Source organism: Balaenoptera acutorostrata, chromosome 13 (genome assembly GCF_949987535.1).
Source record: "Balaenoptera acutorostrata chromosome 13, mBalAcu1.1, whole genome shotgun sequence".
Taxonomy (NCBI): domain Eukaryota; kingdom Metazoa; phylum Chordata; class Mammalia; order Artiodactyla; family Balaenopteridae; genus Balaenoptera; species Balaenoptera acutorostrata.
The window spans coordinates 87,594,893-87,607,415 of NC_080076.1; the positions used below are offsets into that span (position 1 = coordinate 87,594,893).

At 59.8% G+C, this 12,523-nt stretch overlaps 1 protein-coding gene across 22 annotated transcripts in view; it reads right to left on the minus strand.

Moving 5' to 3' along the window:
* Positions 1-12,523, minus strand: part of NCOR2 (nuclear receptor corepressor 2) — a 225,217-nt gene that overhangs the window by 64,268 nt on the left and 148,426 nt on the right. For all 22 annotated transcript variants that reach the window (XM_057525959.1, XM_057525958.1, XM_057525940.1 and 19 more), the window contains 3 exons: positions 9,705-9,829; positions 8,136-8,308; positions 6,050-6,112 (listed from right to left, as the gene is read on the minus strand). In XM_057525959.1, the coding sequence (XP_057381942.1) occupies positions 6,050-6,112; positions 8,136-8,308; positions 9,705-9,829 (361 nt within the window). The remainder of the gene's footprint in view (positions 1-6,049; positions 6,113-8,135; positions 8,309-9,704; positions 9,830-12,523) is intronic.

Consider the following 12,523-nt stretch of genomic DNA (forward strand, 5'->3'; position numbering starts at 1 on the left):
GTGTGCATATGTGTGTGTGCACGCACACGTGTGTTTGCAAATGTGGAGAACTCGCCTTGAGGGTCCCTTGGGAGGATTAAGTAATATCATTCGTGCAAAATGCTGGAACCGGCCAGCAGCCACGACGTGGTAACAGACACCATCACTGCTGTGTAACCTGCCAGGGGTCCCTTTCCCTGAGGAAGCACCAGCTTGAACGCCCACGTGCGGATTTTGCTCCTGGGAGCGCAGGCGGGCTGGGAGATGCTTGACTTTACCTTCCAGGGTGCTGACAAGGAACAAGAGAGTGGCCTGGAGCTTGCCCTGGTGTCTGGCTGTCCCCCGAGTTCATGCAGAAACCCCGACTCTCTCCTCCTTCTGAACCATCACAGTGGCCTGTTTCCCACATGTCAGAAGCATTCAGGTCGGGGGAGAGCGCACCCAAGACAAAGCTCAGCAGTCTCTCTCCAGCCAGAGGTGGCGACAGCTCCCCACTGATGCCAGCCCTGGGATGCTGCAGGGTCCCTTCTAACAACCTTTAAGGCCACCCCGCTCCTGTACATCAACTGTCCTCAGTCCCCACTCCAGGCGCTGGCCCCGTCTCCTGCTGGGCCCTCCCTGATGCCCATACTCAGAAGTGACGCAGCACCCCGAACCCTGGTGCCTCAGCCGCCAGCCCTGTGCGCTAACCACAGCGCCACGCTGCCCGTCGTGAGCACCGGTGGGCAGGTGCACGGCTGTCCAAGCACAGAGGCCATCGCTCTCCCTTCGTCCCTGCAGTGAGGACGGCATGAGGCTTTGATGACAGACATGTGGATGGTAGGCCCGGCATTTCCAAGTTCCAGGGCTGGGGACTCACACCTCCCCTCCGCAAGCCTCAGACTCTTCATCCGTAAAAACTAATTAAACCAGCCAGTGTGCACAACAAGCGTTTTGGAGGTGCAAAGCAATTAGTGGTTTCTCCCTCGGTCCCCATGAAAGGGGGTGAGTCCTGCAGGCAGAGACAGCCTGGAGTTACTGGGGGAGAGTTCGGGGTCCACCTGGGCTCCATCCGGCCCAATAGGCGTTGCTTGGGGCCACCAGGGCCTGGTCCCTGCAGCACCCTACTCTGGGGCCGCACACCTCGCCCTCTCCCTCCTCACCAGGCAGGCCACTCGAGGCCAGGGAGGGGCCGGCGGCCAGGAGCTGGGCCAGTGCCTATTTCTGGTCTGGAATGGTGTGCCCGGGGGCTTCCCTGCCCCCTCCACAGCTGGCGCCCTGTCCGCCAGAGAAGGGGGCTGGGGACCAGGAGGAGCTGCCAGCAGAGCCCTGGGCCTCCCACACAGCTGGGTCGAGACTGCAAGCCAGGCGAGGCTGACCTTTCCCAGGGGAACTAGAGCCTCACATCCCAGCCTAGTGCCTGCCCAGCATGGCGCTGGGCCCGAGGGCAGGCGGCCAGCTCCCTGAGGCTGCCCTGCACATGCTCAGTTCTCACTTGGTATGAGCCCCAGGACAGGCAGCCCTGACTCCAAGCACAAAGGAAGGAGCAGGTGCCCCCACCTGCCAACCTGGAACCCTGCAGCTATCCTGTCCCCTGTCCCACTCCACCTCATGCAACGGTCTTCCCCATGCTCTCAGAGTAACAGCCACACTCTATCCCACAGCTGGTAAGGCCCGGGGGTGAGGGGTGGCCCTCCCGACGGCCTCTCCATTCCTTGCCTCTCTTCCCCTCGTTCTCTGGGTTTTAATAGCTTCTTACTTGACCACGCTGCCCTTGCCACAGGGCCTTTGCACATGCTATTCCTTTGCTGGGAGGCCCTTCCCTCTCTCGTTATCTGATTAATAGTAGCCAGGCCCATGGACTCACTCATGCAAACCTCACACCAGCCCCATTCCCATTCTGTAACTAGAGTGTGTGAGTTCAAATCCCAGCTCCACCAATCAACAGCTGTGTGACCTTGGGCAGCTCACTTAACCTCTCTCGGTCTCAATTTCATCATCTGGATAAAGAAACTAGTCATAGCATCTGCCTCATAAGGCTAGTGGGGATGAAGTGACTTGATATATATAACGCCTTTAGCTGTACCCGGTACCCAGGCGTACCGACGAGTACTTGATAGTGTGACTTAATGTTATTTCGTGCTTTGGGTGTCAGCCCAAGGGCCCTTCCCCAGCGCTGTGAAACCACCTCCAAATGTCATTCTACACTTGCTCAGCAGGCTACTCACCTCCAACTCCCTTCCCTGCGGCCCCAAGAAGTGCAGGCACTGCTCAGCGTCACACACCCACAAGGGACAGAGCCGGCACTCAAACCCAGGAAGAAAGGCTCCAGAGTCTGTGTGCTGAACTGCAGGCCTGCCGCTTCCGAGCACGTACTGTATACCAAGGACTGCACGAATATGGCTCATGCCACTTTTATAATGCCCCTCGGTGATGGCATCCCAGCCTCATTTTGGAGGACGAGGGAAAACGAGGCCAAGACAGGTATGGGCCAGGCCAGGGTCACAAGGCTGAGGAGCTGGTTATCATTACAAACAGTGACAGGGAACTCAGAGTGTCTAAGTCACCACCCCTGTAAGCGCTTCTGTTTTCTTTCACCAAAACCCCACAAAGGTGGTTGTCACTGGATTAAACAGTGCTCCCCACCCGCCACCAAATTTCACGTCCACCCACCTGTAACCTGTGAATGTGACCTTATTTGGAAAAAAAGTCTTTATAGATGTGATCGAGTTAAGATGAGGTCATGCTGGATTAGGGTGGGTCCTTATAAGAAGAGGAAAATTTGGACAGAGACACACAGAGGGAAGACAGCCATGTACGACGCAGGCAGGGATTGGAATGTCTAGAAGCCAAGGAGTGCCGAGGATTGCCAGCAACAGCAGAGGCTGGAGGAGGAGAGGCAGGACCCTCCCCTGGAGCCCTCAGAGGGAACCCAGCCCTGCCCACACCTTGATTTCGGACTCACGGTCTCCAGAACTGGGAGAGAATACATTTCTGTTGTTTTTAAGCCACTAAGTTTGTACTTTGTTACGGCAGCCCCAGGAAACTCATACAGTGGGTGATACTGTAATTCCCATTGCACAGATGAGGAAACTGAGGCACAGAGAGGTTGACTAGCTTGCCTGCGGTCACAGAGCTAAAAGGTCCAGAGGCTGAGGTCCAATTTCTCTCTGGGAAGGGGGGACCCTCTGCAGCTCATCCTTCTAGGCCTGGCTCCTGGAAGTCTCCTGGGATGCCTGGGGCAGGCTCAGTGGTCCCAAGGCCCTGAGGACACCTGGCTGCTCACTTCCTGGGCTCCCCGAGGGAGGGACCAGGGCTGGCTCATCTCTGGGTACCCCTGCCCTGCACAGGGTGAGGCACTGGGTCGATGTAAATGGGTAGGAGGATGGGTGGGTACCATGTGTCTCGAGCACAGCTGGGTTTTGGGTACCTTCCTGGGTTTCTGCGGGCCGGGGGCACTGGAACATTCCTGGTCCCTCCACCTCCGCCCACTGTGGAGGAGGAGTCCTAGGGGCTGCCAGCACCTGCCTCCCGGCCCCGACCCCCTCCCGCCGCCTGGAACATGCAGCCATTAGCGGCCACCCTGAGCGGTAATTGTCCAGATTGCTATAATTCACGGCGGACAAGCACACTGGCGCTCATCACATCATCACAAATGCCACTGAGCAGGGCCTCGGCGTGCACGGTCCCCGGGGGGACTCGCACGCTGCCGTCTCCGCGGGCAGGACCCAGGATGAGCTCGCTGCCGCCACTGAGGGTTCAACCTTGAGACAGTGGGGCACACTCCCGTCTCAGCCGGCGGGTGACTCATCCCCAGCCGTCTCCCAAAGGAAGAGAGAGGGCCGCCTCTGACTCAGCCGACTCCCGGTTCCCGGGCAACTGGGAGGGAGCTGGGGATGGGGCTGTCATGACGACAGAAGACACAGCACAGGCTGGCAGCCCTGGGACGTGCGCGTGGAGCCCCTCACGGCCCTGGTGGGTGGGTCCCCGGGCAATATCACTGCCGGTGGCTGAGATCCCAGGGTCTCACGTGTGGTTAAAAAAACCATGTAATTCTATACAAATGTTCACAACAGCATTACTCACGATAGCCAAGAGGTGGAAACGACCCAAGTGTCCATCAAGCAACGGATGAATGGATAAATAGAACTCCTCTGTCCACATGGAGGAATACAATTCAGCCATAAAAAGGAATGAGGTGCTGACACAGGCTACGACATGGATGGACCTGAACAACATGATGCTGAGAGAGGCCAGACACAAAGGGGCATATGTTATATGATTCCATTCACGCCGAAGTCCTAAACAGGCAAATCCATAGAGACAGAAAGCGGAATAGTGGGCACCAGAGGTTGGCATGGCTTGGGGAGAATGGGGAATGACTGCTAATGGGTATGGGGTTTCCGTTTGGGGTGATAGAAAGTTCTGGGACTAGAGAGTGGTGATGGCTGCACAACGCTGTGAATGTACTTAATGCTGCTGAATTGTACACTTTAAAGTGATTAAAATGGTAGATTTTTACGTTATATGTATTTCACCAAAATTAAAGGGGGAAAAAAATCACACATTTTCAAATAAAGCCTCTTTTGCACCCCATGGTGAATCCATGCCAAAAACCACAAACTAGACACAGAAGAGAGAAGAAAAGGACAACGTGGCCCCCTTGGGGGGCTGACAGCACCCACTGCCCGCTGGCAGCCAGAGACTATGCCCACAGGCCCCCGTCAGTGCTCCTCTGAGATGCTGAAAATAGGACCTCACCTGCGAGAGGAAGCAGGGCAGTGCCTCCTCTTCTGAATGCTGCTGAGGGTCCAGCCCGGCCCTTCCTCCAGGCCGGCCTCACCAGAGGGCTGGGAGCTTGGAGGAAGGAGGTCTGGAGCCTCCGAGGGACAGCGTGCCCGGACAGGAGCCCTGAGCGGAGGGGCCCGGCCCCACGTAGGGGGCCTGATCAGGTCTGGGGCTGCTCCTGGTCAGTTTCTGAAACACCAGGACCAGACCCTCAGGCCCCTAGGCACCCTTTCCCGGGGCAGGGGGAGGGGAGGGGGTGGGCAGGGCAGGCAGCCCATGGTCCAAGGTCTCAGCCTCCAGGCCCAGCTGTCCTCGCACACAACCGTCCCTGTGCACCTGGGTCCTTCATCAGAAAGGCCATTTGCTCCCTCCCTGAGTCATGACCTGGAGCTCTGGGCACAAAGAAGCTGCACGTCAGCAGTGGGGCCTCAGCAGGACCTTGGGGACGAGAGCCGGGAGGCCCAGGTCACCAGCTCCAGGCCCGGGCCGTCCTCGGCCTCTGCTACTCACTCCCTCATCTGCAAAGCGGCCGGAGACAAGACTCACCTCTCAGGGCTGGGGTCAAGATGAATGAGAGCAAGCAGGCAAAACGGGGCTCAGATGCCACCCCAGCCTTGGCCTTCCTGCCGGCGCTGAGCTGGGCTGACGGCCCCCCCACCCCGCACTGGGCACCGGAGAGGGAAGGGCAGCTGGAGCATCTCCCAGAGATGGGGGCCGGGGCATCGACACCGGGCCATCCTTGGGACCCTCAGTGCCTGTTATCTCTGGCTTCTCTTGGCCAACCCGGATACCCCTCTCTTTTCACAGATGGGGAAACTGAGGCCCAGAGATTGGTCACTGAGCCAGGAAGTCAAGGGCCCAGCCATTCTGGCTCCAGTGAACAATGAATGTGCTGGTGGCTTCTACAGAGAACGTGGGGTCAGCACCACAGCGCAGGGAGACGGCGCAGCGAAGGGGGACAGCTTGACCCCGTGACCCCGCCGCGGTGGCCGCCAGCAGGCTCTGCACCTCCCAAGGCACCCAGGTGCTCTGCCGCCACTCTGTCTGCAAAGCCACGACGTGCTGGCCCCAGTGGCCACGGAAGCCGTACACCGACAACATGGCCACACAGACCCATTTTCTGGAGGACAAAACAGGCTCCGAGGAGACGTGGCCAATCTGAGAACACCCAGAAGCGGAGCTTGCCCCCTGCAGACCACACCACAGCCCCGTTTAAGGGCACAGGCCAACCTCCTCCCCACCACACGAGCTGCAGGACCCGGATGCCCAACGAGGGCAATTAGAGCGGCCAGAAACCCCTCACCTTTCTTGGCTGTTTCCATCTCTTCTTCGGTCCAGCGAGAACTCTCGTTCATCTCCATGGAAGCTGGAAAGGAAGACACAGCGTGTTGGCAGCAGCCTGGAGCGGGGCGCTTTCTCTGCCTCTGGCTACTCGGGGCACCTGCTGGGGTGGAGGGTATGCAGGCACCCTGTTTTACAGAGGGGGACGCTGAGGTGGGCCAGGGCCTGGACCCTGAGCAGCCTCTGTATGCACTCGGCTGGGAGCACGGTGACCACGTGAAGGCGGGGGGAGACGAGGAGGGACGTGAGCTTCAGATGGGCAGGGACCTCACCTGAGCGTGGACCCACTGGGGCCGGACGATCCCCTATCATGGGGGCTGCCCTGGGCATTGTGGGGTGTTGAGCAGCAGCCCTGGCATCTACCCACTAGGTGCCAGGATCCCCCACTCCAACTGGGACAATCAAAAACGGTTCCAGACATGGCCACCTGTCCCCTGCTGGAGGGCCCTGCTCTACAGGGTGATTACTGTATTCTCCCCTGACTCATGCGGTACAAGGATGAGGCTTCCCGTGTTACTGAGAAGGAACGCAGCTGCCTTGGAGTCGGGGGAGTTGGCCGAGTGTCTGCTGTGGCTGTTTCTGAGCCTCTCCTCCGAGTTCCCCTACACGTGAGCCCCCGTTCTCCCCTGAAAGTCGCTTAAGACGCCGTGAGGGGGGCGAGCGTGAGGGACGTCAGCTTCACGGACTCAGTGCCTGGAACAGCGCTAGGCACAGAGTATGCGCTTGGTAAAGGCCGCTGACCATCAGAGGAGAGTTCGGGCAGCTCCCCCGCTCCCTGCTGCCATGGCCAGTTTTCCCCTTTCCTCCCACGGGACCCCCAGAGACAGGCTGTGGAAGCGGAGCCTGGGGTGGGAGGTGCCCATCAGAGGGCCTGGGGTTGTGTTTTCCGCTCCGCCATCCGGCCCCAACGTCAGCCTGGGCCCCAGAAGAGCTTCCCCAGAAGTCAGGTGCGCTAGTGCACTCCTGAAGGGAACCCACCTGCCCTGGGTCTCCGGGCACTCCGGCACCAGCCCACAGGAGCTGCACGGGGTTTGCGGCCAGCGGGCTGGGTTTGAACCCCAACTGACTCGGACTTTACAGAGGCAACATCCCTTCTCTAAGGTTCAAACAGCCCATCTATGAAATGGGTACCAATGACCTCCCACGGGGAGAAGGAAGAGGTGCCTGGCACAAACCCTGGGTGTGGACGAGGGGGGCGTCTGTGAGACAGGAAACATCACCTCCATCAACGCCCACCCTGGGAAGACATCCAGGTGGCTGGGGCCTCAGCCTGAACACTCAGGCCACGGGTCGGGGTTCCTGCACACGCTGGAGGGCAGGCCCCAAACGGCCAAAACGCTACAGACAGCAAGCACACACCGGCTGCCCCCCTGTGGCCGAACTTGGGAACTGCTACTCAATTCTTCTCTCTTTTGTTTCCCCCCTTGGGGTAGGGCATGAGGCTCAGAGCACCTGAGGGTGGGCACCCACTAGCAGAAGGAGAAACTGAGGCCCACAGAAATGAAGGTACAGGGACTTCCCTGGAGGTCCAGTGGTTAAGACTCCACACTTCCACTGCAGGGGGCGTGGGTCTGATCCCTGGTCGGGGAACTAAGATCCCGCAAAAAGGGGTGGTTTTTCGGCGGCTTGCGGGATCTTAGTTCCCCGACCAGGGATTGAACCCAGGCCCTTGGCACTGAAAGAGCAGAGTCCTAACCATTGGACCACCAGGGAAGTCCCAAGGCCAGATCTTCTGAGTGAAAAACAAAACCAAATTGGTGATCTGGAATTTTATGTGAACTCTCCAGCTCTGGAATAAGCACGGCTGACAGCCAGTGAGCCTTTCCCATGCCCCAGGCACTGTTCTAGGCCCTTCCTACACACAAAGTCACGAAAACGCTCACCCCACGGTTACAGGCATTACAGGCAACCGCAGTGCCGATGAGGCAGGCCACTGAGGCACAGAGAGGTTAAGGAACTCGCCCCAGGTCACACAGCGAGTCTGCAGCTAATGCTGGGACTCTGAGCCTGCTGTGCTTGCGGCGCCCCTTCCCCAGCCCGAGACTCACCCAGCTCGGCGCTCTGCTGCGGGGTGATGGCCTCCTCGCTGTTGGCCTCATTGGCCATTGAGCGGGTGATACGGCCTTTACGTCTTCCCTGGCTGTTGGCGGTTTTGCGGCCTTTGGAGGCCACTGCCTCCTTCTCATCGTTGTCTTCCCCAGAGGTGTCATCCGTCTTCTCCCTAAAGGCCAGGGAGGGGAGACGGGGATGGTTTCACCGGAGCTGGGAACCTAGATGGCAGTTTCAAGAGACCCGCTTTTCCTTAGCAAGATGAGCGCTGGCTGCCAGCGATTTTCTACTCATCAGAGGGTAGGAAAGGGGGAAAAAGCTTGGGGTGAGGGCTGGCTGGTAGCAATCTGCAAGGCTCCTTTATTCACCAGACGAGGGAGTACGGCTGGTAGCTGTTGTCTGCTTTACTCTCCTAACAGGGACGTGGGCTGGGAGTTAACTGACCGGCTATTTTATTCACCAAGTAGGGGTGTGGGCTGGTGACTATCTGCAAGACCATTTTATACACCAAACAGAGGTGCTCTCCGCTCTCTGTCTGCAAGATTACTGGATTAACGGCATGGGGGTGCAGGCTGGTACACTCTTCAGGCCACTTTACTCCCGAAAGAGGAGACGTCCCCCAAGGGGCCCTATAAATGACACTGACTTTGCCTTCTGTATTATCATGAACCACTGTGTCCTGCAGAAAACGCAAGAGGGAAGTTTCCTGCCGGTCTTATGCAGGCCGAGCCAGGCGTGTGGGGAGCATGTGACCTCAATAACTGGGGCCGGGACTTTCTCAGAAGCCGACTCAGGAGAGTTTACTGCGGGGCTGCTCAGATTTATCACCTCCGCCTTCCATTCATCTTCCTGAAGGGCCTCGCAGGAGCGTCTGGGAGACAAGGGGTAACGAACGAAGCCAGATGTTCTCAGAAGCCACATTCCTGAGCCCACTCCAGGTACCTGGCGCTAAGCCGTGCCCACTCCCGCTTCCTCGGAGTGAATCTCCAGCTGGCTGTGCTCCCGCCCCCCGGCAGGCACGGGAGGCTGTCGGTGGGGCCCCCCCCCCCGCCACCCCGAGGCGAGGCTGTGCCTTGATCTGCAAGAACTCACACTGACAGCGATAATTCTCAAGGTGAGGGCTGCCGCCTGCCTGCATACCTAGTCCCTCCGTGAGCAGCGAGCGCCTCTGACCCCCCCTCCCGCTCCCAGCATCTCAGGAGACTCGGCCGAGGAGGGGAAGGAGGAGAGGAGGCAAAGAGTTCCAGAGTCACTGCCTGGATTTATTCGCTCAGGAGTGGAGCTCAAATGAGCTATCAGTCTCCGAGGTCTCCAGAGGCTCCGAGAAAGGGCGGGCGGGCGGGTGGGAGGAGAGAGAGGAGCGGGCTTCCGGAAGGGGGGCTGTCGGGGACAGGCAGAGCAGAACACGCCTCCCTTCAAGGCAGGCGATGCGTAGACGCCGCATCCTCACACCCCCTTACAGAGGGCCGTCCGCGGGCCCCGGATCAGGCTGAGCCCGGACCCCGGCCCTGCCACCCCCCACCCGGGGGCCGCGGCCAGGCCCCTGCTGGGCGGTCGGGCAGCCTTACTTGATCAGCTCCTCCTTGTCATTCTCCACGTCCGGCTTCTCCTCCTCCTTCTCGGCCTCCTTCTCCTTCTCCTTCTCATCTTTCTCCTCCTGGTTGCTGCGGGGCATCTGCTGCTGCTGCTGTTGCTGCCGGGTCCCAGGGGAGGGCGGGGGAGAGGAAAACAGTGAGGCAGGTGAGGCTCTGCACCTGGGCCCAGCAAGCTGGGAGAGGAGCGGGGACCTAGCGGTGTCGGCCGGGAAGAGGCCGCCGGCAGAGGACGCTGCGGGGAGCGGGGCTCGGAACCCAGAGCCTCCCTGTGGTGTGAGCTGGGCAGGGGAGGCAGGAGTCACGGGGTGAGGTATAGAAACTGCTAGTGTTAGACGCCTGGCCTCTTTCACTTGGTGACTGTGTGACCTTGGATGAGGGTCTTGACCTCTCTGTGCTCTGATTCTTCCCCTCGAAATCGTGCCGACCCCTCAGCCAGGGGCGGGGAAGCTGAAATGAGATTCCCCTTACAGAGCTGGCATCTGGCACCAGTATTTACGTGGGGTGGAAGCCCCCAAGGCAAGAGGGAGGGGGCCCTGGTCAGCTTCAGGCAAGAGCATGGTGAACATGGGGAAACCTGGGTCACACCCTGACGCCCCAGCCTGCCTGCGCCTGACAAAGCTCAGGCCATCTCTCTAAGCCTCAGTCTCCACGTCTGTAAAATGGGCAGATGGAAGTGTTGTCCCCAGGTTCCCGGGGGCCCGTGTGAGGATGGTTGCTGCTATGATGAGGGTCCACTTTTGCTGCCATGGGCCTGGTCTTCCTCTCACGCCAGTCAGCCCTCAGAGGGGAAAAGAGCAGGCCCCGCTGGACAGGAGAGATCAAAGGGGCTCACAGCAAAACCAGCCACCCTTCCCCCACCCTGCAGGCCTGCCTGTTCCTTTCATCTCCTTCCCAAGTGGGCGGGACAGGTGCTGACACTGCCCTCACCAAGACAGGGGGGAAGTGGGAGCTCCTCCCCACACCGTCACCCTTTCTGTCCAGCCTGATTTCTTTTAAGGCACACACTGATTCTCTTGGCCACCCCAAAGTCCTCCTTGCAGGCAGCTGCCAAACCAGACCATCTTTCCATCCCACTGAGCCAAGTGAAATGAAAACAAACACGCCACAAAGCCTTTCAGTGTGTACTGAGGGGCGTGGTCACACCAATTCTCCAACCAAGGAGAAAGAAACCCGAAGCCCACGGGGAAGGTAAGGGTGGGGTTCGAGGGCTCCCGGTTCCCTTCCTCCCCATCTTTCCTCCACACCAGGAACGCAAGCCAGTCCCTGGCACAGGCTGTCCTGGCCTGTGACCTCACCACCACCAATCCCCCCCTGCCCCTCTCTGTAGCTTTAATTTATGACTCACGATGCGGCTAAACACAGGGGCCAGATACAGGCATTCTGTGGACGCCGGGGCACACAGCGGGGGCCTGCACATTCACGGGGAACCGTGGGCTTCCCGAGGCTGCAGCAGTGTCCACCCTGGAACCTCCTGGCTCAGGTCTGCCCCCTTCTCTCTATTCTGTAAGAGGAGGGGCTGGAGGGGGGCAACAGCCTCCCTCTATCCCCTGCTACGTTGCTGTCAATTCCCGACGGGTGGCCCAGTGTCCTTGAACTAGCCTGACCCTCACCACCACCCCAAACCCTGAAACACTAAACTTCCAACAGCCGGGGAGCTGTGGCCGCCTCCCACCCCTGACACGCGGAGCCTCGGCTGGAGCTGGCCCCGCAGGTGGGAGCTGGGGCGGAGAAGATGAGGGGGACCAGGGACCAGGACCCAGAGCAGGGGAAGATGGCACGGCCGACTGAGGAGGGTTCCCCCTCCCTGGGGGCTGCTCGGCACGGCTGCTGTGGCCACCAGTGAGACATGCCCGGCTTCTGCACACCCAGGAACCTGACGCCCAGGGCCAGAAAGGGCAGGGCCGGGGCTTTCCAACGGCAGGGAGCGTGACATCTCCTAAGACCACCGTTGGTGCCAAGAACGCCCAGCTGGGCTGCAGCCTCACTCCAGAGCTTTACCTGCTGTCCCTCCCAGCAGCCGACTCCAGGCTTCCCTCCTGGAGCAGCTGTTGTTGTCCCCTGGGTCCAGGCTGGTGGGGTCTCCAGGCCCCCTGGAATCTCATCCGTGGGCCGCCAAGCAGGCCACTGTCTGCCCCCGGCACGGCCAGCACGGCTGACCAGGGCTGCTGCCCAGCGAGTCTGCACCTTGCGCCCTCCTGCCCGGGGCCCTCCTGCCACCGTCCCCCTCCAAATCCTCAAAAAGCCCCACTGCGAAAGATGCCAGCATTTCCCAAGAGCTTCCTACACGCCCGACACTGCGCTGTGCACAGTCTATTGACCAGCTCCCAGCCCCTCTGCAGTCCTGAGGATAAAGGCAAAGATGAAAGAACCAGCAGTAACAGTGACCTGGGGTTCGTCCAGGGGGGCTGCTCCTTCTCCGTAGCACGCCGAGCGCCCTGCAAATATCAATACTATTCCACGTACTGCCCTTAGCCTGCCTCGGGCGGAAAAGGGCAGTGATCACTGCTCCCATTCTGCAGAGGAAGAAACTGAGGTTCAGACTGGCAAAGCTGCACGGTCTCAGAGCAAGGGAAAAGGGGGTCTCAGAGTGGGGAGCGGGCGTGATCTTGTCGCCCCCAAAGCCCCGCTGAGTCTCACCCAACTCCGCACCCTGGTCAGCATTCTGGGCCTCAGATGGGGGTGCTATGGGCATCCCTGCCCCTTTCTGCCTAGCCTACCCCGTCCCCCTTGCAAGATTCCTAGAGTCCCGATCTGGGCCTGGGCCAGCCCCGAACGACCCCCTCCCCTGAATA